Source organism: Diospyros lotus, chromosome 10 (assembly GCF_014633365.1).
Source record: "Diospyros lotus cultivar Yz01 chromosome 10, ASM1463336v1, whole genome shotgun sequence".
Lineage (NCBI taxonomy): Eukaryota > Viridiplantae > Streptophyta > Magnoliopsida > Ericales > Ebenaceae > Diospyros > Diospyros lotus.
In genome coordinates, this window is record NC_068347.1 from 33503282 (window position 1) to 33531152 (window position 27871).

The window sequence follows — 27871 nt, forward strand, 5'->3', positions numbered from 1 at the left end:
AGGGCTGTATAAGAGCTCCCTATTCAATAATGGAAGGGGAGGAAGGAATTTCATAACGAACTGGTACTCTCTTTCTCCCTCTTCAACTTCTCTCACTGCTTTGCCTCTCTCTCTCTCTTTCCTAACCCTAATTTTCCTTGCCGGAGGAGAAATTCCCTGTCAAGACCCGAGGTCTTGACATGTAGTTGTTGCTTTATAGAAGAGTGAAACGCTCCTGGAAAATTGCCCATTGGAGCTTTTGTAAAAAAAGATGTTTCACTAGCTAAAAGCAAACAGACCATCCAAACCATCTTTCACCAAGGCCCCAAATCTACCATTCTTACTGCTGTTTTAGGATCTTCATAAGGAAAGCTCACATTGTTACATTTTCGTATGATGACTATATCCAACCACTTATTGTCAGTCATGGATGCAAGATAAAAATAAAAATTGTGCTTTCGCTTTTGAATAAGTGAACCTTTGTTCACATTACCTATATTCGACCAGTTACACAATTAAAAAATGGAACAATAAAGAAAAGTCTGAGGATTTGTAATGTCTCTTCTTTGACCGGGGCAATTCTCATTGGACCCTATATACCGTTATGGAAGCAATTTCTATTATTGATCAAAGTAGGAAGAGTTTAGTTTGCTTGGGACCTTTATTGATTAGTAGTTTGTTTTAGAATCCTCAAATTTGAAGCTGTCTTGTTCTATTTTCATGACATGAATATGTTCAAATCTGTATTACCCATTATGCATGCAAAATAAAAATTAAAATGAAGCTTTTGCATTGAATTTAGTGGATCTTTGTTCACAGGAAACATATTAATGTTATCCGGCATGCAAAAGAATTGGAAGATGACACGATAAAGAAAAGTCTGGTTTACATTATAAATAATTATGATAAGAGAAAGAAACGGCCACTTCTATCCTTGGACAAAAAGCAGCTGGATGACCGTTTTAGTTCTTTATCAGAGCGTATCAAATCATTTTCCTCAGTTACTGGGGTTTTTGGTGGCAAGCACCTAAGATTTGCTTCATCAAGTTCAGAGGAAGAGGAAGATAGTAGCAACGATAATGTAGATGACATAGATGCAGAAACTCACTGTGATACATTGACGAAAGATGTGAACAGCTGTGAGCGGGTGAGCCGCTGTCCTTACCCATCAGCTACTGAAGAGGTGTCTCGACTTGGGTTGAAAGCAAATAAGAATACTAGCTGCTCTCTGGCTAGCAATAGTGCAAGGTGCAAAGAAAGCAATACACAGTCAAAAAAGAAGAGAAAATCTGAACATTTAAGCAGCAATAACATTTCACCTTGCAAACTGCGTAAGAGAGATGGTGTTGGATCAGATCTTTCAATGGCCAATGAAGAGAAGATTCACAGTAAGAATGCATCCAATCTTTCACTTGATGAGGAGTCTCTGGGATTGTTCATCACAATGTGGAAAGAGGCATGCCACGTGAACAATGCAAACAAGGTATGTAGATGGGTTAGTTTCATTGCATGTACCAGTGATTATGTTTGGCCTTTCTGTTTCTGACTTTTGTTCATTTTTGTGGTTCCCGTTCTACGTTAACTTACTTGGACGTACATTGATCTATAAGTATAGCGTGTAATTGCTACTTAAAAGTGGTTATGGATGGTTAATTCTCATTGCATTTTGTTGTTTTATAATTTAATTCTTATACTGATGACCATGAATCCCGGAGACAGTGTACTACACTGTCTCTCCGTTAGACCTAGACTGTCATACTACATTTAACCTGAAAAAAAAAAAGAATATTCTAATGGAACTTTTGAGGTTTCTTGTGTCTCATATAAGAATGCTGGATCGAAATGCTTGAAGGTCAGATATATGTCTCCTCCCTCCCAATCTGCTGGTGTACAATAAGCTGTCAATCTACTCTCCCGTTTGATATTGATTGTTATCACTTTGTTATGACACATTGTTAGATATGTGCATCTTGTCCAATGAGGCAATGATCAGCTAATATGTTTTTCTAGCATACTTCTGTTTTGACTATATCATAAATAAACAATATGGTTTATAAGATACATGATATCAGACAATTGAAGAACATTTTGTTTTAAATTTTTTGGCTTGCCGTCTGAAAGACGTAGATCATGAATTTTATGCTGAATGTATCTAGTATTTACATGAAGGGTGCAATTAAAGTGAATTTTCACTTATGCTTTTCAATTAAAGTAACATAGCAATTATAGTGGAACTTTCACTTTTTCTTTCAATGAAAGTAACTTCCACCTTCTTTATTTTTTCTCCTTTCAGAAGTCAAGGCAAATTTATATGGAGGGTAAAACAAAAAATAACAGCTGTACCGGTTACAGTCTTACAGAATTCGGTCCCCCCCCCCAAAAAAAAAAAAAAAAAAAAAAAATTGGAAACAAAATCAAATGATTTCTGAGTTTGAAATCTAAATGATTCGGTGAGATGGCTTGTAAATTTTTGTATATTTTGTGAAGGTTCTTGCATAGCAAAATTTTTGGAACTTCTAAAATTTTTGTATATGGGTAGTAACTATGCCCTTAGATGGTTTGGTCATGTGAAAAGAAGACCAATAGACGCTTCTATGAGGAAAGTGGATAGAATTAAAGGAGAGGAAGACCAAGAGAAGCTTGTCGGAGACACTTAGGGTTGATATTAATTATATTGGCCTTACAGAAGATAAGGCCAAAGATAGAAATGAATGGTAAACTAGAATTTATGTAGCTAACCCCACAGTGTGATGAAGGCATGGTATGTTGTTTATTGTTGTTAGTAGTAACCTTTTTGTGTCTTTTTATTGATACAATTCATCCTCTTACTTGGTGAGCCTTGGAAGCAATGATAAAGTTTGCTCCTTTGTGATTGGAATGTCATGTGTTCGAGTTGTGGAACTGGCCGCTTTACAGAGGGGCTTTTAATGGGTGAATCTTTTGAGCATTTTTTACATGATTTATAATACTTTTGCTTTTTCTTAGTTTATGAAGTAATATTGACGATCATATGTCAAAAAGATATCCTAGCAGTTCGTTAGCTATTTTCATTAAGGTTTAAGAAATGTATATGCACAGTTAACTTGTCACATAATTAGAAAGTGTTCCATATCTTGGAGCTATAGCCTATAGCTGTTGTAATACTTCTTCCGGTTTTGTAGTTGATTTGATATCCTTATATCTGCTGGCCTGAGACCTGATATCTTGTACATATTGTTTGTAGTTTGTACAAAAAAATTAGCTTATCCCGGGGAAAAAATTATTCTTTGATTTCTCTTTTTAGGGTAAGTGTGAGCCTGACTGCCAGTGGGAGTAAGGTGTTGGAACAACAATAACAACACAACATAGCAAGGCTTAATCTCTTTACATGGGGTCGGCTACATAAATTTTAGTTCGCTAATCATTTCTATGGCCATATCTTCCGTATGGCCCTTATAATTCATATACCTAGGTCTCCCACCAAACTTTTTACTTTTTTGGTCTTCTTCCACCTTTTTTTGCTAAAAACTTGTTCCATTTCATCCACTTTCCTTGTGAGCCTCTATTGGGCTTCATCCCCTTTTTTCCTACTTGTTTTTGTTTTTTTTCCTAAATTTTATGTTCTTGTTCTTTTGTACTCTTTCAATCATTGCCTGTAGTGGTCATTGCAAACTTTTGTTCTTTGTCTGACAAACTTGTGATGATGTTTCTCATTAGATTCCTTCTTGTACATGGCAGGTTTTTGATAGAATGTTGCAGGTTTATAAAGCTACGAATGTGACGAAAAAAATGAGAAGGATGTTCACGCGCTACCCTTTCATTGGATTGCTAAATGTTGCTGTAAGTTGATTATGGTTCTTTTATCACATTACCTATTGGTTGGTGCAGATTAACTATTGTAAGTTTCTTTTGTTACATTTTGTATGCTATTGATGGTTATTTCCAGAAGAGCTTGCAAAGTGAGCTACTCTTCATCATGCACACTGTTCTAGCTTATGTGTACTTGCACTTGTCACTTCGTCCTTCTGGAGCCATTTGGGTTAAAGCTTGAGAACTGCCTTAAGTTCAGCATTTCTAGACAGGATTATTTTTCTCTCTCTTCCCCCATTTTGACTTTTGGTTCTAGGTAATAGACATTGTCAAAAAAGAAAAGTGAAGTAATATGTTGTCATATCATTCTCAAATTCCAATAAGAAGAAGAAGAAGAAAGAGGAGGAGGAGGAGGCTATCCACAACTATAATAGTGGTGCATGAATGAAATCAAGTTTGAAATTGGTAGCAAAAAGTGTCCAGCCATTCTTTGCACCAGTGGTCCAAACTTTTACTTGCCTCTCCTTTTAAGAATTATCTCAAGACCTCATGGGTCTTTGGACAGATTCACCAAGTTCTCACCTTTATTGTTTTTATTTTCTTAGTGTTAGATGTTTAGAAATGTCACAAGTGGATATAAATTCGACATGGTCTGGCTTTAGAAGAGGCATGTTAATCTAATCCAAAGTGGGAAATGTGATAGGATCTTCTTTGTTTCTATTTCAAGCTTGCTAATTCCACTTATTCAAGGATCAATGTACTGACTCAAGGCGTAAAATGCCGATTAGAAATGTCTTGACTTTTCCTCTTTTGCCTCGCTGAACTTCTAGTGTCATCAACAACCAATATGCAAGTCTGTTTGGGAGCTGCATGATATGCTTAAAGCAAAGGAGTGAGGAGGTTTTACCTTGATGTCTATCTCTTGAAAAAGAAAAATTGATTGTTAACATTATTTCTTGCGTCCTTTTTTTTTTTTTCTTTTTGGAAATGATGATTTGTTAATTGCTTTATACCTATTGTCTAGAACCTCTCAAAATGCATTCATATGTTAATTTTTTTGAGTAATTTGATGGCCATATTCAATAGTGGATTTAATTGTTTGCCTAAAGCTCTTGTACTCTTGAAGAGATTTGTTTCTTAATTTTTTTAACATTCCTTGTTGATTCTCTTATGTAATTATATCCTTTATGTAGTCTGATTTATGAATATTTGCTCTTTGTGGTGGATTGTGATGACTTGTAAAAAGGCATTATACCTAGATCATTTTGTCTGCTGCAGGTTAAATCTATTAAATGTGGAATGTGGGACAGCATGTATGATACTTTACAAGCTTTCTCTCAACATGATGTGCCAAATACACATTCAGAGAAATGTGTGAATTATGAAAGCATTGAGATTGAACCAGCTGATAATGATCCACCAACCATAGCTGAGCATTTGTCAAAGAAAGATAGGCGTAAGTTTTGTTTGCTTAATAAATCAATCTTTTCTTAACTATGCAAAAATATACACAATCTTTGAATTTTCTCTGGTATTGATTGTCCTAATACTTGTGTATGGAAAACTTTTAAGAAAGATTTCATACTAAATCCAGCATTTAACCAAAGAGCAAAGAGGAAGCCTAACTGAATTCCTTGCTCTGCTGGAGGTTGCCTTAGATATGTTTGCAATTTTCCAGCAAAGAGGAAGCAATCCATAATCCAACTTATGTAGATCTAAATTGTTAGGACATTTGGCATAGAAAAAGAGAAAGGAAAATAGCACCACGTTGGATATTGTGAAAGCTCATGATATAGTTCAGTACTAATTTATAGATCTAAAACTAGAAGATAATTCTAATGCCTAAGATAGAAATTCTCCAACTAAACATTCGGTGAACTGCAGAACAGAAGCACATTGTCTAGTTAGAGAACCAGCACTTAAGGCCCTTTCCTACCTTGGTTGGTTGGCAAATTCTGTGAAATCCTATTCTTTTTGTGTTCTTAGTATTCTGCTTCAGAGCTCATTTCCATTTTTGTCCCTCTCTCTCTCTCTCTCTCTCTACACACACACACACACACACACATACTTTTTAGGTATCTTTCATAATTTTTGGTTGTTAAGAAGTTAGTGATTAATGAAATTCAACAAGAGATCTTTTTGTTTGGATGTCCTTAACTGAAATGATGTCTTGTTTGTCATCAATGCAATGATGTGCATGAATCAATCAATTTGCTTATTCTTTTCTACATTAATTAGTTATTATATTAATTTTCTCTCATATTCTATGTTTCTCAAATTTTCAGGTGTCACCATTGACAACATTGTAGAGAAATTATCTAGTTATTTTGAGGTTGAGTTTGACATGTCGAGCAATGGGAAATCGTCCCTTGAAAAGAAACTTATCTTTATGAGGAAACTTCTAAAGTGTGAGTTTTGGCTGACTGAACAATTCTCTGTTAAGGAATTTGAGTCTTTTGGTTATGGGGACTTCTTCACATTCATAGAGAAAAATTTCTCTCTACTACCCAATGCATTACAGAAGTTCTTGGCTGGTGATACAGCTGAGAAGCCTTCTTTGGAGGTTTGCATGCTTCAGCAACAGCTGGCTGAATTGCTATCCCAAGCTAACAATGCTTTAGGGGAAGATGAAAATATAACTGAGCAGATGATCTCTACACTGCTTATGTGGCAGTTTCCAGCTGTCAGTTTCACATTAGTGGAGCATGGTTCATTGAGAGATTCTATTCAAAAGTTGAGAGAGAAGAAAAATATTTCTACACACGTGTTATTTTCTGCAACTTTGTTAGGAAAACATGTTCAAGACTCAAGTAGTGAGAAAGATCTGTCAAAAACTGTGGGGTTGGAATCCAAGATTGCTGATAAAGCTGGAAATGTTGCTTTTTTTACTACAAAGGATGCAATTGAAGTCTTAATTGGGGCACCAATGTTGTCAGATTTACATTCTTGGACACATTGGGATCTCATATTCGCCCCATCACTTGGTCCTCTTGTTGGATGGCTGTTGAATCAGGTTAACATCAAAGAGCTTCTCTGTTTGGTGACAAAGGATAGTAAAGTAATCCGAATAGATCATACAGCTACTACAGATTCATTCTTGGAAGCTTGTCTTCAGGGATCATCCTTCCGAACTGCAGTGAGCCTGATATCTTTATTGTCACTTTATGGAGGTGAAGGACATACTCCGCTGTCTCTTCTAAAATGTCATGCAAGACAAGCTTTTGAAATCATTATGAAGAATTTTCTGGAAATGGATGTAAATGACAATCAAAGCATTCTCATTCAAGGGTCTAGAAAGCAAACATCTAATGAAGTTGCCTCCAGGTTTATCAGTAACTTACAGAACAGAAAAAGCACAGCTTGTGGAGCATTTACTGTTGTATCAAGGTTTTTTATTGATTCTTTGGGTCATCTGCCTATGGAGTTCCGTGCTTTTGCTGCAGATGTATTGCTGTCAGGGTTACGATTGGTTAGCAAAGATGCTCCTTCAGCCATATTAGGTGAATGCAAGCAAATCAAGGAACGCCTCATGCTTCATGATGTAGGGCTGTCCCTTGGAGTAGTGGAGTGGATTGATGATTACCACTCATTTTGTTCCCTTCTGACTACTGACTCATTTATATCTTCTGGCATCTCTTGTTTAGAAGCTGTCAATTCTGAGTTCAATGAGGGATCAACTTATACTCAAGATGCAGCAAGTAAGATTCCATCTTCTGAAAATCAAATGATGGTTGTTGAGGTTGAGCAGCAAAATGATGAACATATCAACATTTGTTGTCCCCATAACAATGAGGAGGTTTCTGGTGATCATTTGATTGATGATGTCAAACCAGATTTATCTGTTGTTGACAAAGAAAATGAGGCAGCCTTGGTTATTGAATCTATTAGGTGTGAAGAATTTGGTTTGGATCCAAGGTTATCAGACATGGAGAGTAGCTTGATGAAGAAGCAGCATGCTCGTTTAGGGAGGGCTCTCCATTGTCTTTCACAAGAGTTGTATTCTCAGGATTCACATTTTCTTCTGGAGCTGGTAAGTATTGTTTTTTCTTATATTATAATGTCTGCTAAAAATTTTAGTTTAAACGCTTGCATTATTTTTCTGCTTCTATGTTATTACCCTTTTGTTTTTGACATATGTAGATGGATACATAGTATGGTTCTCCAGTTCTCCTTAACAGTGCATTTACCTCTTCTAAGGTTTTATTAGTTTCTAATTGCTCTGTCACACTCTTCTGATGCTTTCCTGGTTTAAAATGTGTCTATGCCTGACTTCATATCATGGAGGGGAAGTTTGTAAACTTTGATTTAGTTGCTGTATTTTACTTTCTATATATTTTTATGTTATGAATTAGAGTTATGATTCATGTAATGTATCCTACACGCACTCTTGGAAATAGTGTCCCTTTTTCTGACACAAGTACGTTGAATTTGTTTTTTTTAACAAAATAAGTACTGCCACAGTTGTGGTATGTATGTTATAACATGGAAATAGCTTTTAATTGGTTCGTTTGGTGTGAGGAAACAAAAAAAGACTTATCTGTCTGAGGATTCATGTAATGATCTCCTACTTTGAAAGATAAAAAAGTTAACTAGCTCTTACCTGGACTGGGTTTGACAAAACTCAGTAAAAAATCTCAGGGTTTGTTCATCATAAATTTGCTTGTGGATTGGTTGATTTGAATTTTTATGTTGTGTGTGCTTTTTCCCAAGTTGCCTTGGAAAATAAAGGAGAAATCAAAGTGTATTAGCAGAGTACCTAAAGGGTGTTGCCAATGCATAAGGATCACTGCTTTGCAAGGGTCAAGGGAGGGTCATCTTTGTCCGCGACCTAAATTTGCAGTTAATTTTTTCTGCTCTTGATGCATTCCAACATTAGTGGTACCTTTTGCAAAATGCTACTGTCAGGAACCTGGTCCTAACTATGATTTCTTCAAAGATATAATTGAAAGAGAGGAAGAAATGGAGATAGAAATGAGGGAGAAATAGGGAGAAACCGAGAGAAAGGGAGAATTGTAGAGAAAAAGAACTTTAAATTCTGATCATTCATTATCTCGGAAATATGGGTTCTAGCTTTATATATAAAGCTGTCCAACAGATTTTACAGAGTGGTTACCAGTCCTCCACTACAAATAACTGCTTTTAAATCATTCCATAACCAAGAATAAAAGTAATAACTAACTCCTGCAAAATAAAATAATCTGCTGCAAAAATAAATTAACCAGCTGATCTTGGTCGTGACAGGTAATTTATGCTTTGCCGATAGGTGTGCATCCTGAATTTTCAATAAATTCATCTGTCATTGTGTTTAAGGGCCTATTTGTTTTCATTAATTGTTGAAACACTTGTTCAGTTGTTCTTGAGTCTAGATCATACAATAGTTACCAACAGGTCCGCCTGCATGCCACCATGTTTCCATTTGTCAATAGATCAAGATGTGCTGTGCCAACCTTCTCCTTTTGTAATGCTCCAATTTGATAAGTATAAAATCTTTGATAATTGTGTAATGTGGTTGCCCTTTCACTTTACATTTTCCTAATGATCATACTTGTATTTTGTACAATACGGCATGTCCTTTTAAATCATAAGTCCTTATTATTCTCAATTTTTTAGCTCGTAGATGTTTTTTTATTGTATGTGATGAAGACTTTATATGATATCTAATTGATATCTTTTTTTTTTTTTTTGTTAGGTGATTAGTGAATGTCCCTAGTTAATTAGGCAGATATTTTTAGGCTTGGAGTTTTGACCTAGGAAATAATTGCTGATTATTTTTTAGTGTGGTTTTCTTATAATTGTGTTGCTTTAATTCATTGTACTTTCTGGCATTCTGTTTCAGGTTCAGAATGCAGATGACAATGTCTACCCGGATAACGTGGAGCCGACTCTGACATTTATTCTTCAGGATTCAGGCGTTATTGTCCTAAATAATGAACATGGGTTTTCTGCTGAAAACATTAGAGCACTTTGTGACGTTGGAAATTCAACAAAAAGAGGATGCAGTGCTGGATATATTGGAAAGAAAGGCATTGGCTTTAAATCAGTATTCAGGGTACTAAGAAAGATAAATATCTGTGAATCTTATGAATGGCTGTTAATTTTGGTAGAAAATTTACAGTGGATACTACAACACAAAGATTAACACAGATTATAACATAAATATTAAGAAAAAAATGTGGCTGGCAATATCCCAGATGACCTCAATCTGTTATCAATGTTTGTTTTTGCACCCCTCTAAAGCTTATGAGTAGAAAACGTTTGCTTCATTACTGAGCTTCAAGGTTACCTTTGGAGAAGCACTTGTTTTTCTTTCTGAGGATGTCTGAGCATGTTATAGGAGGCATCTCAGAAGCCATGACCTTTCTAAGCGGCTTTTAAGGACAACCTTTTTAGAATATCAAAGTGGCTAGAAAATTTGACTCTGGATTGCTGACAAGGAGTGGGATAGTTCCATTACTTCTATTAATAGTACTTTCATATTTACTACCGCTTGTTTTCTGAGTAGGATCAGTTGATACAACTTGGGATGGACAACATATAAGGAAGAAGATCTTCAATCACTCAATCTGTTTTTATCTTTTTCATCAAGTTATCTTTAGTAGCAGATTGGGATTCAAGAGATTGTTGTAACTGAAAGAAATTCTTGATATTATTGGCTCTTCCTAGCTCAATTTCCTCTTCTTTTATGTTCTACTGGGACTTGTGCATGAACTGTCTTATTTTGTTGTTGCCTTGATCTCGTGTGTGTGTGTGTGTGTGTGATTTTTCCCAACCAAGACAAAGGAAAGAGTAAGAACATTTGTTAAGGGATTTTGAATTACTTAGGATTATACTGCTGTCCTTTGTATTTTATTTTTTTCAGAACAATTTATATACATCCAGGACCTGTTTGTAATGAATTTTACTCAATTCTTTCATAATTGATTTCATGATGAACTTCTGTATCTATATCTCTCCCAACTGCAGACTATCTCTACAGTCCTTTAACTTAATATGTACCTTAGTCAATTATTTCAGCTGTTTGGATAATGCACTATATTTCTGGAACGTGTTCATATGGTGTCAGAAGCAAAATGGATAAAGAAGTATCCCTTCTTCTAAAGCAGATTTTTCGTTTTTTTTTTTTTTTTATTTCATTCTTTATTCATGAAGTTGTTTTTGGCCATTCCACAGGTCACAGATGCTCCAGAGATTCATTCCAATGGGTTCCATGTCAAGTTTGATATAAGTGTTGGGCAGATTGGTTTTGTTTTACCAACTGTTATACCTCCTTGTGATTTCGATTTATTTCGGAAGCTGGCCTCTTTTGATAATGATAAGATGGATTCTTATTATCAGAACACTTGTATTGTGCTTCCTTTCAGATCAAGGTTATCAGAGGGTTCTATGATTAGTATTAAATCGATGTTTTCAGATCTTCATCCATCGTTATTGCTGTTCCTTCACCGCCTCCAATGTATACGGTTTAGGAACATGGTTGACGATTCTCTAATTGTCATGAAGAAAGAAAATTTGGGGAATGGAATTGTGAGGGTTTCTGTTGGAAGACATAAAATGACATGGTTTATAGTGTCTCACACATTGCAAGCTGGCATGATTTGTCCTGATGTGCAAAGGACAGAAATCTCAATAGCATTCACACTGCAGGAGTCCAATACAGGGGATTATATCCCATGTCTGGACCAGCAACCTGTGTTTGCTTTTCTTCCTCTAAGAAAATATGGGCTAAGGTTTATTGTCCAAGGTGATTTTGTTCTTCCTTCATCAAGAGAAGAAGTTGATGGTGATAGCCCATGGAACCAGTGGTTACTATCAAAGTTTCCGGATTTGTTTGTTGATGCGGAGAAGTCTTTTTGTGACCTTCCTTATTTTAAAGAGAATCCTGGAAAGGGTGTTACTGCTTTCATGAGCTTTGTTCCACTTGAAGGGGAAGTACATGGATTTTTCTCTACTCTTCCTCGGCTTATTATTTCTAAATTACGAATGTCAAAGTGCTTGCTGACGGAAGGGGTTAAAAAGGAGTGGGTTCTTCCATGTAAGGTTATAAGAAGTTGGAATGAGCAGGCTCAGTTTCTATTGCCAGAGAGCTTACTCCGAGAGCACCTTGGCTTTGGGTTCTTAGATAGAAATATTGATTTATCTGATTCGTTAGCTAGATATCTGGGTGTTGAGGATTATGGACCAAAACTTCTCCTTCAGATTATATCTTCCCTGTGTAACTCAGAGAATGGTCTCAAATCGGTAGGCCTGGTTTGGTTATCTTCTTGGGTTAATGCTCTCTACACAATGATCTTCGATTCTTCTGGGAAAATTTCTCTGCACACTGGGACAGCATCTGATCATATAAATAACCTTAGAAGAATTCCTTTTATTCCTCTATCAGATGGCACATATAGTTCCGCAGATGAAGGTACCATTTGGTTACATTCTGGTGCCTTCAGTACTGGGTCTGGGGATGACAGTCCAGAAACTTTCCCAGCGTTATATGGAAAACTTAGGATTGTAACTCCAGCCCTTCTTTCTGCTTCCAAAACCATTGATACATCATGTTTGGACATGTCTGTTATGGATAATGTTACTAGAATGCTCCAAAGGGTTGGTGTCCAACAGTTGTCAACACATGAAATTGTGAAGATCCATATCCTGCCAGCTCTCTCACATGACAGAATCGAAATAGGTGACAAAAAATTGATGGTTGAGTACCTTTCTTTTGTAATGTTTCATCTACAATCAAGTTGCCCTGACTGTCATCTTGAAAGGGGGCATATAATCTCTGAGTTAAACAATAAAGCTTTCATTTTGACAAATTATGGCTACAAACGACCGACTGAGGTATCAATTCATTTCAGTAAAGAATTTGGAAATCTTATTGATGCAAATAAGTTAGTTAATGAGATGGATTGGAAATGGCATGAGTTAGATGTTGCTTATTTGAAACACCCAATCACTGGATTACTACCTGGTGGTGTGATGAAGTGGCGGGAGTTCTTTCAGGAAATAGGCATCTCTGATTTTGTGCATGTCATTTCAGTTGAGAAGAGTATCACCCAGATATCTGATGTTGCACTCAAGAATATATTGTGGGGTGGAGATATGATATTCCCTGGGGTGGTTGCTAAAGATTGGGAATCACCAGAATTGGTTCATTTGCTATCCCAATTATGCTCAATCCGTGATCAGAATAGGTGCAAATACCTGCTGGAGGTACTTGATACACTATGGGATGATTGTTTTAGTGACAAAGTTGCCGGACAGTGCACTTCTAGTTCTGCTGGGGATGTTCTTACCTTCAAGTCTTCAGTAATAAGTAATCTGTGCAATACTCCTTGGCTAATATCTAGTATGGATCATGAACTTCACTATTCTAGAGATCTATTTTATGATTGTGATGCTGTACGCTCAATTCTTGGCACTGCAGCTCCATATGCTGTTCCAAAGGTTAGTTTGATGAATTTAATTACTTAAATTAGTTATTTGCTTAATATTTTGGAAGATTGGAAGGCACATGTAAGGTTTCCTATTTTTTTTTTAGATATGACAAAAGATAGAAATACATGGAAGTCTAGAATTCATGTAGCCGACCCCACATAGTGGGATAAAGACTGGATATGTTGTTGTTGTTGTTGTTTTTATCCTATATTTTTTGATTTTGTAGTTGTTTCTTTAATAACATTCTTCATCACCTCTTTTTTTATGATGATGCATGGTCCACCATACTGGAGATGACTTAAGACTCCAAATCTCTCTCAGATTGGCCATGAGCCAAAGACCCCTTAAACCGGTGGGTGGGACCATAGTTACAAAATCATGTCAGCCCCCACGAACTGTGTTTCCAATTGTGCGTATAGGATTGGGGTACAAATGTGTATTGGAACAAGGAGGGACGCAACCTTGATCGCTTAAAATGGCGATCTCAAATAAACTTTAAAGTGACTTGATAGCCCAAATTCAAAGGTCTAAACTCAGAAATCATTGGGAGATGAAAGAAGTTCACCTTATCATTAAGCTTTTGAGATGACTGTTAGCTTTAAATTTATTATGTTAGCATTCAGTTTTTTTTTTTCTTTCCTGTTTTTGGTCCTGCTGTTATGGTTTTATGTTATTGCAGAATTGTTTTTTGTTAAGTTGAACCTTATTTTCATTGCAATATCTTATGAATATAACAAAATTTTTCCTTTGAATTTTAATAAGTGCACCAATACATTATTCAAAGCAAACCATGAGTCAAACTGACATACCAACTAATCCTACCCCCCACAAATGCACACTTAGCTAGGTAGCGTACTGCATACCTGAATACTGTCACAAAATGAAAGGAAGGCCGAAATTAGGGCCAATTTTGCTTCGGAGTTTGAGTTGGTTTAGCTGTTTCCTTTACTGCTATTAATTGTAACTTTTATATTTTCCAGTTGGTAGTTTGTTAGACAGTTGTGCCAGGTGTAAAGGTGGTTAGAATATGACAAAATAGTTTGTTATAGGAGAGGTGATCTGTTGTGGTAGCACCTATGAGTCTACTATATAAACTATGGCAGCCTCCTGTAAATCTATCGAACAATTATATCAAAATCAGATTCCTATTCTCTCTATCTTACTCTCTCTTCCTATCTTACTCTCTCTTCCAATCTCTTTCTTCTTTCTTTCTACGGTTCTCTAGCAATCCCCTCTAATTCACACCGAATTAGGAGAGTTGTAATTGTCATAGCATAACTGTGACATTTGGTATCAGAGCATCGATCTCGACAGGTAGCTTAACAACATCGAGAGAGATGGCTGAAGAAACTCGCATGAAGAATATGGAGTCACAACTCCAGCAAGTCAATTCGACCATGTGGGAGTTCCAGAATTGAGTGGACAGATTGGAACAAGGATCCGAGAAGAATTATGAGGCGATAGGGGTTCTAGAGCGGAGGCTCAAAGATGGTCTAAATCATATGAGGGAAGACATCAACCAGATGAGAGAGGAGATGGGAAATCAACTTCAGCAGTTCATGTTGATGTTTACCCAACAAAACTAGGTAAGAATGGCCCTTGATTCCCCCCCCCCCCCCCTCCCCCCTAGAACTAGAGCAGAACTGACTTTACATAATGAAAGGATGAATCGAGAGAATAGGATATCGAAAATTGAGGTTGAGTAGGAGGATGAGATTGAAATGATAACAAGGAGGGGTTGGGAGGATAGGATTAATCCACCTCAATTGGGATTTCTCATGCCACGGATGGAAATCCCTGTGTTTGAGGGAACGAATCCCAGATGGTGGATTAGGAAGTGTGAACGATTGTTTGAATGGTATAATGTACCTGAGGAGAGAAGGGTATAGCTTTAGTTGTTGCCTACTTTGATGACATGGTGGATGCATGGTTCCAAGGTTGGACCCGAACAAGAGAGAACTATACATGGGGGGAATTCACTGAAAAGTTATGCGAAAGATTTGGAGAAAGGAGCATGTCGGATACCATAGAAGATTCAACAAGTTAAGGCAAGTTGGGGATGTTGGGTCATACTTGAGAAGGTTTGAAGAGCTGAGGTCGTTGATAAGTAACCATGACCCCCACCTATCGAAAGCCTACTTTGTTTCTAGCTTCCTTAGCGGCTTCAATGAGGATTTGAGACCTATGGTGAAAATGATAAGACCGCAGACAGTGGAACAAGTGGTTGAGAGTGCCAAATTGCAGGAGTTGGTAGTTGAGGTCCTGATGAAAAAACAGAGGCAACAACAGAAGGCTGCATCCATGGGAAACTGGCAACACGGAGGTAGCAGCAAGGGGTTTAATAGAGACTCAATCAAGGGAAATGCAGGGCCAGTAATTTTGGTGGTCCATATCAAAGGGGAAGACTTAATGAACCTAAGAGGCAACTTGGTGCGTGTTACAAGTGCGGGGATAGGTACTATCCCGAGTACCAATGCAAACACCAGCTGTTGCTATTAGAAGGAGATAAAGAAGATGGACTGGAGGTGGAAGAAGGAGAAGAGGTAGAAGTTCTCAAGGAAATTGGAGGGGAGGACGATGGAGAGATATCCCTCCATGCGCTCAAGGGAATCACCAATAACAAGATAATTAAGGTTGAAGGAAAGGTGAAGGAGAGTAGTTTGTCAATCCTTATTGACAGTGGAATCACACACAACTTCCTCGATGATAGCACTACCAAGAAACTAAAGTGTCAACTCAAAGGTACACCGCCTCTGAGTGTGACTGTTGCTAATGGGAACTGAGTATTGAGTAACTCGGCTTGCCTTGGATTCGTGTGGGAAATGCAAGAAGAGAAATTCAAGGCAAACCTCAGGCTACTATAACTAGAAGGGTGTGATGTCGTTTTAGGGGTGGATTGGACGAAGGGGGTGAGCCCCCATAAGCTTTGATTTCAATTGGATGGAAGTGTCTGTCAAATCATTGATTTGATCAAGGGAATTTTTAGGTAAGAGGAAGGGAATTGAAGAATTAGAATGAAGAATGAAGAGGGAGAGGGAAGGAGAGAGAGATTAAGAGGGAAATTGAGAGAATAAGGCAATTCAAATGTCATTAGATGCCTTTCAAATGAGCCAGGACTCTTGCCTTTAAAGAGTTCCACAACTAAAAATAGGCGCCAATATCAGTTACAACATTACAAGTTGCTTGCACCTAACTACTGCCCCATTTACTATCTTACCCTTACAATATTCTCTTTATTACAATCTGGTAGCCTAAGTACATGACCATAGTTCTGAAAGGCGCGAGGTGCCGCGAGGCGCAAAAGGTCCTGGAGCCTAAGGCGCGAGGCGCACGAGGCGAGGCGCGCCTTTTAGGAAAAAAACTTAAAATCTTGTAAAATCATAAACAACTATCAAATTATCAATAATAACACATTCATATCATTCATGATTCATTATCTTCAAATTCTATAAACTAACAACATCAAAATTAATTCATTCATCACGCAAATTCTAAACTAGAAACATCATCAAAGTTCAAACTTAAACTCTCAAACTTTACCAAGTACCAATTATAATGCAAAGTTCTAAACAAACACATAAACACTACAAGTCCACAATCAATATAAAGAAGTTTTTTAATCAATCATCATCAAGGAGATCATCAACATCAAGGTCAATATCTTCATCATCCCCTTCAATCACCCCTTCATCTTCTTCTTCATCTCTCAATTCTTCTCCCTCTTCCAAGTCTTCATCATCTTCGGTCCCTGCCTCACTTTCCTCCTCCTCTTCAATCTCCCGAGTTACTCGCCGCTTTGAAGTCGAAGCCGAAGTTGATCCCAATTGTGATCAAGTTTGTTTAGTTCTAAATTGATAACTAGGCTCTCCAACTCCTGCAGCCGCAACAACATTACTCCATGTCAACCCATCCCCAATGTCATCTGGAAAAACAGTTTCATCATCTTTTATCATTCTCCTCATCAAGTTTTCCAGTCAACCATTCATTGCTTTCATCAATGTCGGTCAATATGATAGGGTCAATGGTATCACGCATTTGATACCGACGCCTCAATGCTCTATTGTATTTCACAAACACCAAGTCGTTTAAACGAAGTTGATCAAGCCTGTTTCTCCGTTTAGTATGAAGCTGCAACAATTTATGCAAAAACATACTAAGAATAAGCTACATGAAACAAACCAACTACTAATAAAAATTGTAAGTGTTATATGTACAATGCACTTATATTTTCAAACACACTCCAATTACGTTCACACCCAGATGAACTACAAGTCAAGCTAAGAATTTTAATTGCAAATTTTTGCAACGTGGGTGTTGACATTCCATACGAAGCCCACCATTCAGCTGTCCAATAAAATTCATGGGTTAGTTATAATCTATTATCTAGAATGATTATATATATAATGTAATATATAATATATATGTGTACCTGGTGATTTCTCAGCTCTCTTTCTAATAGCCATATAGTTTCCAAAGAACCCATCTGCATTGCTATACATCGAAAGCTCGGCATCAACTTGGTCTTGAACCTTTATATCTGGATTTAACTTTCTAATGCATTCATATAAGCCAGTCATGATCTCTGGATCTATACGTTCAGCCTTGTAGAAATATTCTGGGTTCAAGTACCAACCAGCTGCGTGCAAGGGGCGATGAAGCTGAACATCCCATCGATTATCAATGATCTGAAAAATGGGTGCATACTTCTTTTCATCCCCATTAAAAGAGTTAGTAATCGCTTCTTTGGCCCTATCCATGGCCTCATATATGTATCCCATAGCAAGCTTCTTCTCACCATCCACTAAGCGCAATACACACACCAATGGACCAGCCACCTTTAAAGCAAATACAACATTGTTCCAAAATGAAGGCATCAAAATCACTTCTACAATCTTTTTAGCCCTCGCTTCTTTTACCCACTTGCTTGTTATCCACTCCTCGGAGGTAAACATCCTTCTAAGGTTGCTTTTCAAACTATGCATCCTGCCCAAAGTGATAAAGGCAGTTGCAAACCGTGTTTTTGCAGGCCTCAACAACTCTTTCTTGTCAGTAAACCTTCTAAGCATGTTTACTAGACCCGAACGAGTATAGATATAGCTATTCACCATAACAGCTCTCTCAAATGTCTTCTTCATATTAGGCAACTTGAAAATATCTTCCAACATTAAATCCAAGCAGTGCGCTACACATGGTGTCCAAAACAACGTAGGATATTTTGTCTCCAAAAATCTTTCTGTTATTATTTAGAGTGAAATTAACAAGATATTAGTAAATAATAAATATCTAATGAATATTCAAATTGTTCTATTTATAAACATAATACAAATTACAAAAATGAATTTCATACCTGCTAAAACATTGTTTGAAGCATTATCGGTGACTTGCACCACATTTCTTACTCCAATCTTTTCCACACATTTACTTAATAATTGAAACATCTTTTCCCCAGTCTTTGAATAGCTAGAACCATCAACAGACTCCAAGAACATACTTCCTTTAGGAGAATTGACTAAAAAGTTAATCAATGTCCTTTCCCTCTTGTCTTTCCAGCCATCTGACAAAATGGAACATCCATATTTGGCCCACGCCTCTTCATGATCTTTCATCATTTCACAAGTGGCTTCCACCTCTTGTTTGAGAAGGGGAACCCTGACTTCATGGTAACTAGGCGGCTTCACACCCGGACTATACTGACCAACTGCTTCTATAAATACTTTAAAACTGTCATATGTCACTGCATTGAATAGAATGCCTGCATCATACATCCATCGTGCAGAGCTTCTACAAACTCGAGCTCTTAACTCTTTTTTTGCAAAATCATGCTCACCCAACCTTGTTTGCTTTCCTTTGCCCTTGCTTTTCAGCACATTAACTTCTGGGTCTTTAAGAAAAACATCAAATAGACCCTTTTGTGTTGGCCCTTTAACACTACCAACACTACCAGTACCACTTCCACTTCCGGTAGATACATTGAGTCTTTTTCTACTTTGAGGCAGCGGCTCATCATCATCATCATGCCCTTCACCAAATTGAAGATCATCATCTAACGATGCTATATTTCGCTCATCCCGGTTATTTTTCTTCTTTTGCATGTACTCTCCAATCTCTTCTTTTACTGATGGAGGACATTTTGGACAAGCTTTAGTATTCCTAAAACCGCCCACAAGATGTTTTGCCCGAAATATACCACCTTTTGTTACTTTATGACAAAATTTACATGTGGTGGTATTTCTATCATTAGGATCAGCTTCAAAATAATTCCATGCCGGGTCTGTTTTGGAAGTGGCTGACGACATTTATTGGGCTGTTGCAACACAGTTCCAATTTCCACAAAATTCTCCTAATGATAGAAATAAACTATAAAGACTTAAAGCAAATTTCAGCAACCAGCTGCTGGCAAAATAAATTAGGCAAAAATGCAAGAAATAAACAAATAAAATACAAGTAAAGAACTTACAATATGAAATTATGAATATAGGAGAAGACGTGGGCAGCCTTAGGCCCTTAGCAACTTCAATTTGAAGAACTCAAGAACAGATGAGAAGAGAGGCGAGGAAGAGAGGAGAAGACCATGGGCAGACTCGGCAGAGGAGAATAGAAGAAGAGGGTGCGGCTGGAGACTGGAGAGGAGGCAAGCGCTGTTGGAGAGTGGAGAGGAAAGGAAGAGGAAGATCAAGGGGTCGCAGCTGGAGAGGAGAGGAAGCTGGAGAGGAGGCAGGCGCGGCTGGGGCTAGAGAGGAAGAGGAAGATCAAGCAAGCAGCGAGCTGGAGAGGAGAGGAAGAGAGGAGGCAGGCGCGGCTGGGGCTAGAGAGGAAGAGGAAGATCGGGCGAGCTGGAGAGGAAGAGATGAGGGGGTCGCAACTGGAGAGGAGAGGAAGAAGATCGGGCGAGGGCGAGCTGGAGAGAAGAGGAAGAGAGGAGGCAGGGGCGGCTGGGGCTAGAGAGGAAGAGGAAGATCGAGCGAGCGAGCAGTAAGCTGGAGAGGAAGAGAGGAGGGGGTCGCAGCTGGAGAGGAGAGGAAGAAGAAGATTGGGCGAGGGCGAGCTGGAGAGAAGAGGAAGAGAGAAGGCAGGCGCGGCTGGGGCTAGAGAGGAAGCGGAAGATCGGGCGAGCGAGCAACGAGCTGGAGAGGAGAGGCAAACGTGGCAGATGCTATAGTCGGGAGGAGTGAGGAGCGAGCAGCGAGCTGGAGAGGAGAGGCAAGCGCGGCTGGATGCAGTCGGGAGGAGAGGCAAGCGCGATTGGGATGCAAGATTTAGTAGAAGACCTCAGTTTCATGAGGCGTGCCTCACGCCCCAGCGCCTAGGTGCGCAAGGCGAGGGCCTCGCCAAAACCGCCTCGCCTCGCGCCTAGGCGCGCCTTTGATAACTATGTACATGAGAATTATTCCCCCATTCGAATGATTTCTTGTCCTCAAGAAATAGTCAGCAGGTTGGCCGAGCTAGGAAACTGTTTGAGGAGATCTGGAAGATACTCCCAAGTATTATTATCCGGATGAAGTGTCGACCATTGCACCAACACTTGGGTTAAGGGCATTCCTTGTTGATAGAGGATCCACTTATCCAAAATGGCTATCGGGGCTACCATAGGTTCTTCATCTTCTATCATAAGGGGCAGAGCTTGACTTGTCACATTATTTCCAGCCAATTTTTTGAGTAATGAGACATGGAACCATGGGTGTATATGAGTCCCTTCTGGTAGTTGTAGCTTGTAGGCGACCTTTCCTATTATGGAAATGATTGGATATGGCCCATAGAACTTAGGGTTTAGCTTGGAAATCAGTTGCTTTGATAGTGACTTGAGGTAAGCAGGGTTGAGTTTCAAGTACACCTGTTCTCCTTGTTCAAACTACTTATCAGCGCGTCTTCGATCTGCCAATTGTTTCATTTGATTCTAAGCTTTGGCAAGCTCAATTTTGAGAGCTTACAGATTGTGTTGTCGGTGGTATAGGTAGTCATCCACTGTTGCCACTATAACGGGTCCGTTGACTGCCGGTAGTAGATTAGGTTTGTACCCATACAATGCTTCAAAAGGGGTCATGTTGATAGAGCTATGGTGGCTTGAGTTATACCACCATTGGGCAAATGACAACCATTTGTGCCATTCCTTAGGTCGTAGGAAATAGAAACATCTCAAATATGTTTCTAGGCATTAGTTAACTCTTTCTGATTGGCCATCCGTTTTTGGATGGTAAGCTGTAGACATGTGGAGCTTGGACCCTAGGAATTTCATCAGTGTTTGCCAAAAAAGATTGGTGAACACCTTATCTCTGTCGGATATAATGGTCTGGCACACTCCATGTAAATTAACCACTTTATCCACAAAAAGTCTGGCTACTTCTTAGGCAGAGAATGGATGGGAAAGGCTTAAGAAATGGCTGAATTTTGTGAGTCGATCCACTACTACCAGAATACAGTTCTTACCTTTTGACCTCGGTAATCCTTCTACAAAGTCCATGGTAATGTCAACCCATGCCTGATTGGGTACTCCAAGGGGCTGTAGGAGTCTAGGCCGTGCAATTGTTTCATGTTTGCACCGTTTGCATATATCACAATTAAGGACAAATTCCATGAAAAATTTCTTCAAGTTAGGCCAGTAGAATACTTGCTTCACCTTCCTGTAAGTATTCTAGATGCCCGAGTGCCCCCCGATAGGCGATTCATGCAAAGTTTGGAGTATTCTCTTCCTTAGTGTTTCACATTCCCCAATCACCAATCGGCCTTGGTATCTCAGTAACCTGTTAGTCATAGTATACCCTGGTGTGTTGTTCCCATCGATGCTCAGTTGCTCCACTAGTAGTCATATCTAATCCCCCATTACATAATTAGCAGCCACTTCTTGATACCAATCCGGTACCATTGCTGTGATGGCTGCAGTTGATCCTTCTTCAAAGCATCGTGAGAGGCAGTGTTCTAAAAATCGGCCGCTGGCCACCCCAAAATTACCCTAGTCGAGCCTCCTCGGGCCGGCTTGCAGCCTAGGCGGCGCCTAGTCGGCCCGCGCGCCTAGGCACCCAGTTCGTTGGCTTTAAATATCAACCATTTTTAGGGTTTTTTTTGCTAAATCATTAAATCGAACCTCTCTCTCTCTTCTCACCTCAACGCTATTACCTCAATGCCGCCAAGCTTCATCAGCTCGCCAATAGCTCATCGCCGTCGCTGCGTCCAGCTCCATCCTTGCTGCCAAGCTTCATCGTCATCGCCTCTTATCCGTCGCGTCCTCGTTACCTCAGCATTGTCACCGCCGCCCCCGTCCTCGCCGTCGAGCTCCATCTCCGCCACGGCAAGCTCCACTCCGTCGTAACCTCTCTCTCTCTGGTTATTGGGGCGTTAGCTGTGTTTTGGTTTTTGTTTTTCGTTTTTTGTTTTTTATTTTATTTTATTTTTCTTTTCTATTTATATATAATTATTAGATTTATATTTAGTTTTTATTATTAATTATATATATTCTATAATATTTCCAAGAAATCCACTTGCTTATAGTATTGATTCATTTGATTGTATGACTAAATTAAAATGTTGTTTATCCACTATTGATATGTGGCTATGTGGTTTCATTGGTTTGGATATATTATTATATAATATATGTGTAAGATTGAAAACAGAAAATTATATGAATATGAGGTTATTAGTTATTTTCCAAAATAACTAATAACATCAAATTACATCACAAAGTTTAAAAAACAAAAAAAATACCATCAAAAAATGAATATGGATCTATGCTAACTCTAGCATCTGAAATAATATGCCCTAAATACTCTATCTGCTGTTGGGCAAAGGCACATTTGAATCTTTTGATGTATAACTGATTGAATTGAAGGACTTGGAATGCAGCCCTAAGGTGGTCTAGGTGTTTAGAAAATGTTGCTATAGATTAGGATATCATCAAAAAATACCAACACAAATTTGCTGAGATAAGGTTTAAATATGTGGTTCATTAAAGCTTGGAATGTGGCTGAGGCATTGGTTAAGCCAAAAGGCATGACTGTGAATTCATAATAGCCATGGTGAGTTTGGAAGACTGTTTTGTGGATGTCTTTTGGATCCATTCGGATATGATGATAATCGAATCTTAAATCAAGTTTGGAGAAGACCTTGGCAGATGTAAGTTCATCTGATAGATCTTCAATAATCGGGATGGGAAATTTGTCTTTGATAGTGATGTTATTAAGCTGATGGTAATCAATGCAAAAGCGCCATGTGCCATCTTTCTTTTTAATTAAAAGGACAGGTGATGCGAAAGGGCTCTTGCTGGGTCTAATGATAGAATTAGCTAGCATTTTTTTTACCATTTTCTCAATTTCAGATTTGAGTTTTGGTGGGTATCGGTAGGATCTAATATTAATAGGCATTGAGTTGGGTTGGAGATTTATAGAATGGTCAAAGGGTCTAGTCAGAGGTAGTTCCTTAGGCTCTGCAAATAAGTCCTGGAATTCAATCAGTAATAAATCTAACAATTCCAATTCATGTACTTGCCACGACGATGGACTCTAACTGTTGTTGGTCATCATGCATTGTCATCCTAGCCCTTCTTGGTTTTCTTCTTCATCGTGGGTCTCAATCGAGAATAGTTGGGCTATTTTATGCTTGAACAACTTTTGAAGTTTCTTGCCCTTGATCATTTTGCAAATTCCATTCTCCACATTCCCCTGTAGTGTTACTTTTCGGCCTTCCTTCTCCAATATTACCTCCATTTTGTTGAAATCAAAACTAATCGGGCTCACTTCTTTCACCCCATCGACCCCCAAAACTGTGGCACCCCCTAAGTTTAAGCAATCTCAAATCAGTCATAAAGGCTTCACCCTGCATCATCCAACAGTACCCCAAGCAAGCTGATCGGCTTAGGACCTTACTTCCATTAGCAACTGTCACCTAGAGTGGTTGAGTATTGGATAGTTCACATTTCAACTTCCTGGCAATTCCCTCATCAATAAAACTATGAGTACTCCCACTATTGATCACTACCATGAGGGTACTATCTTGAGACTTCCTTTCCACCTTAATGATCTTATTGCCTGCCATCCCCTTAATTGCATGCAGTGAAATAGCCCCATTGTCTTCCTCTTCTAACTCCTTGGCTATAGCTATTGTGTCTCCTTCATCATCTTCAACCATATCCCCCCCCTCCAATAAGAGAAGTTGCCTCTTGCGCTAATGTCCCAGAGTGTATTTATCTCCACACCGGTAGCATAGCCCTGTTGGCCTCCGGCGTTCCCACAGTCTTAACTCCTTGCTGTCCCAAGGGCAAGTTTGCTGGAAACTTAGATCTCATCTCCAATCTAACCATTTCCTTCCCCTGCACCTTCCCTCCTGGGGAACTTACTCCGTAGACACTTCCTCTGCCTTGGGTTCTCTGTTTTCTCATTAGGGCCTCGACTGTTAATTCCTGCAACAATGCATCCTCCGCAGCCTCTTATACTGTCTGAGGCCTCATCATCTTCACCATAGATCTAAGATCATCACTCAGGCCACTGATGAAACTCGATACGAAATATCCCTTTGTCATGTATAGATTCCGACTGAGCATTAATGATTTCAGCTCCTCAAACCAGAGCTAATATTCCTGCACCGTACCTCTCTGCTTCAACTTATTAAATTCTTCTACGATATCCACCGTTCTTCTTTCTCCAAACCTTTCACATAATCCTCTCTCGAATTCCTCCCAATTGTGGTCACCTATCACGCCTTACCATCCTTGGAACCAAATATCTCCCACATCGTTTAGGAAGTGATTAGAGTGACTCTCTGGTCGTCAGCGACTCGGTTGATGTTGAACAATTTCTCTCACCTTCTGATCCACCATCATGGCTTCAATTCATCGAAAACAGGTAATTCCAACTTCAGTACCGGGAATTGTGTATATCCAAAATTGGCCGAAGCTTCTAGTCTCCTTTCTACTCCAACTTCTCCCACACCTATCGTATCGCCCCCCAATTTTGAAGACTCGACCACTCGCTGGCTCACTCCAACACCCGGAAGTATTGGATCCAAGTGTTCCCGGGGAGGAAAATTAGGAGATATTCGTACCTGAGCCTGGTTCGAGAACATCAGCATGAATTGCTTCATTTGTTCTCGAACCATATTACCTTGCTCTCGCATTTCCGTGCGAATCTGGTTGCGCATGTCTCCTTGCAACTGATCCGCCACCACCTCCAATCTCTTATCCACAATGGTTCCAATTGTATCCCCCAAGGATCCCATCCGTTGTTGCACCTCCATCACTATCGCTAACACTTGTTGTAGCTTCATGCAAGTATCATCGGCCATCGTAGGGGTTACTGGTCATTGGCCAAGAAGGTTGCTCTGAAACCACTTTGTCATATCACCAATCTGATCGAGGGAATTTTTAGGCGGGAGGAAGGGAATTGAATAATTAGAATGAAGAGGGAAAGGGAAGGAGAGAGAGATTAAGAGGGAAATTGAGAGAATAAGGCAATTCAAATGTCATTAGATGCCTTTCAAATGAGCTGGGACTTTGCCTTTAAAGAGTTCCACAGCTAAAAGTAGGCGCCAATATTAGTTAGAACATTACAACTTGCTTGTGCCTAACTACTGCACCATTTACTATTTTACTCTTACAATATTCTCTTTATTACAATCTGGTAGCCTAAGTACATGACAGTGTCCTTTGAAAAAAAGGGGAGAAGAATGACTTACAAGTGGGAGAAAGATTGCTACTTGCAAGATGATTACCGGTAAGAGGCTGCAAAGGGTCCTCAAGAGCAAGTGGAGTCAACTCACACAACTATTTTCCATTATGGAAGTGGAAGAGAGTCCCAGTGTTATCAAAGGCCCAAGGCACACAAGGGTCTTGGAGCCTGAAGCACAAGGCGAGGCACGAGCCTGGTGGAATTAGGCACAAGTTAATAAAATAAAAATATATGTCCTAATTGAAGAAAAAGATATAAAATAGGTCATAACTTCTAATAATATTTTAAAAAGCATGTTATAAAAAAAATATAAAATTCAACATATGCTAACTATGATATTTCCATGCTAGATCTTTTCTTCTACCTGCAGAGTTACTATCAGGATTAGGATCAATAGTGTTGGATGACATTTTAAATTTTTGATTCTTGCAAGATTCACAACATGTCAACAACAATACCACTCGAAAGACCATCTTAAAAAAAACAAAGAGATAATACTCAAACTCAAATAAGTACCAATCATCATGCAAAGTTCTAAACAAACACATAAACACTATAAGTTCACAATCAAGAAAATGTTTTCGTTTTGAAAAATGCTATTTTTCTAAGTTTGGAAGATTAGTGCATTATAAGGAGACATATAAGAAAATGTTTTCATTTTGAAAAACTATCTTCTGGTATTTTGATAGCTAATATTCATTGTTGTTAAAATAATTTTTAATGAATTTTCAAGAAATAGTATATATGTATTTTGGGGGTGGTAAAATCCTTAAATCCCAAGTTTGTTCTAAAACCAAAATTATATTTTCTTATTGTTATGAATTTTGATTTTTTAGATATTTTTATTGAATCCAAATAGGGGTACTTTCTTATTTACATTTATGTATTAAAGTAAATGTCTACATTTTCGACATTTATTTAAATTAAAGAAATTTAAATATGTTGTAATGTATACATGTTGGAACTGAGAAAAGGGGAGGCTGGAACCAATAATGGCAGCTGGTTTCGGTGGGTAGTAGGCTGCTTGACAACTAATTTTATGAGGCGTGCCTTTAACATCTATGAGCCCAAGGCTGCGCCTGAGGGCCTGGGTGCGCCCAGGCGCGCCTGGGCAGATCTTGCCTCGCCTGGTTTGTTTCTAGGCACCAGGCGACACACCTTTAATAACATTGGAGAGTCTTAAGGAAGAAGAGCTTGGACAGTTATAACTAACTATCAGCCACCAGTAGAAAGGTTCTAACCAGGTATGCACACTGCCCCTTGTTGATGAATTATTGGTAGAATTTAAGGACCTCTTTGTGGAACCAAATACCCTTCCTCCTAACTGGACTTTGGACCATGCCATTAACCTAAAACCAAATGTTGAGCCAGTCAATATCAAATCCTATTGCTATGCCCTTATTCAAAAAACTGAAATTGAAAGAATGCTGAAAGAAATGTTGAACCAATCATTCATTAGACCGAGTCAAAGCCCTTTTGTTTCCTTAGTCCTTTTGGTAAAGAAAAAAGATGGTTCTTAGCGTTTTTCTGTAGATTATCACCAACTTAACACCCTAACCATTAAGGATAAATTTCCCTTACTTCTTATTGAAGACCTAATGGATGAGCTACACCAAGCCAAATTTTTTTCCAAACTTGATTTGTGCTCGAGCTACCACCAAATCAGGATGAAGCCCAAGGATATCCACAAAGCTACCTTCCAAACTCACCATGGCCATTCTGAGTTCTTGGTAATGCCCTTTGGGCTCACCAATGCCTTAACCACCTTCCAATCCCTAATGAACTTGGTATTTGAACCCTATCTAAGGAAATTCATACTTGTGTTCTTTAATGACATCCTTGTCTATAGCCCAAGTTTGTGTCAAGCCCTTGAATTAGGGCTTGCAATTTGGTAATATATGAATGTGAGAATTGATAGAAAGAAAGAGAACAGAAAGAAACGTGAGAATTGATAGAAAGAAAGAGAACAGAAAGAAAGAATCAAGAGGGAGAGAAATTGATTATTCGCTTCCAAGCTATCTCTCAAA

General features: G+C 38.6%; 1 protein-coding gene across 2 annotated transcripts in view; it reads left to right on the forward strand.

Annotated features, from left to right (window-relative positions):
• The window catches only part of LOC127811691 (protein NO VEIN), a 58691-nt gene that overhangs the window by 16360 nt on the left and 14460 nt on the right, over positions 1-27871 (forward strand). For both annotated transcript variants that reach the window (XM_052351794.1, XM_052351793.1), the window contains exons 3-8: positions 799-1462; positions 3697-3798; positions 5047-5224; positions 6054-7798; positions 9605-9817; positions 10939-13203. In XM_052351794.1, coding sequence (XP_052207754.1) covers positions 799-1462; positions 3697-3798; positions 5047-5224; positions 6054-7798; positions 9605-9817; positions 10939-13203 — 5167 coding nt within the window. The remainder of the gene's footprint in view (positions 1-798; positions 1463-3696; positions 3799-5046; positions 5225-6053; positions 7799-9604; positions 9818-10938; positions 13204-27871) is intronic.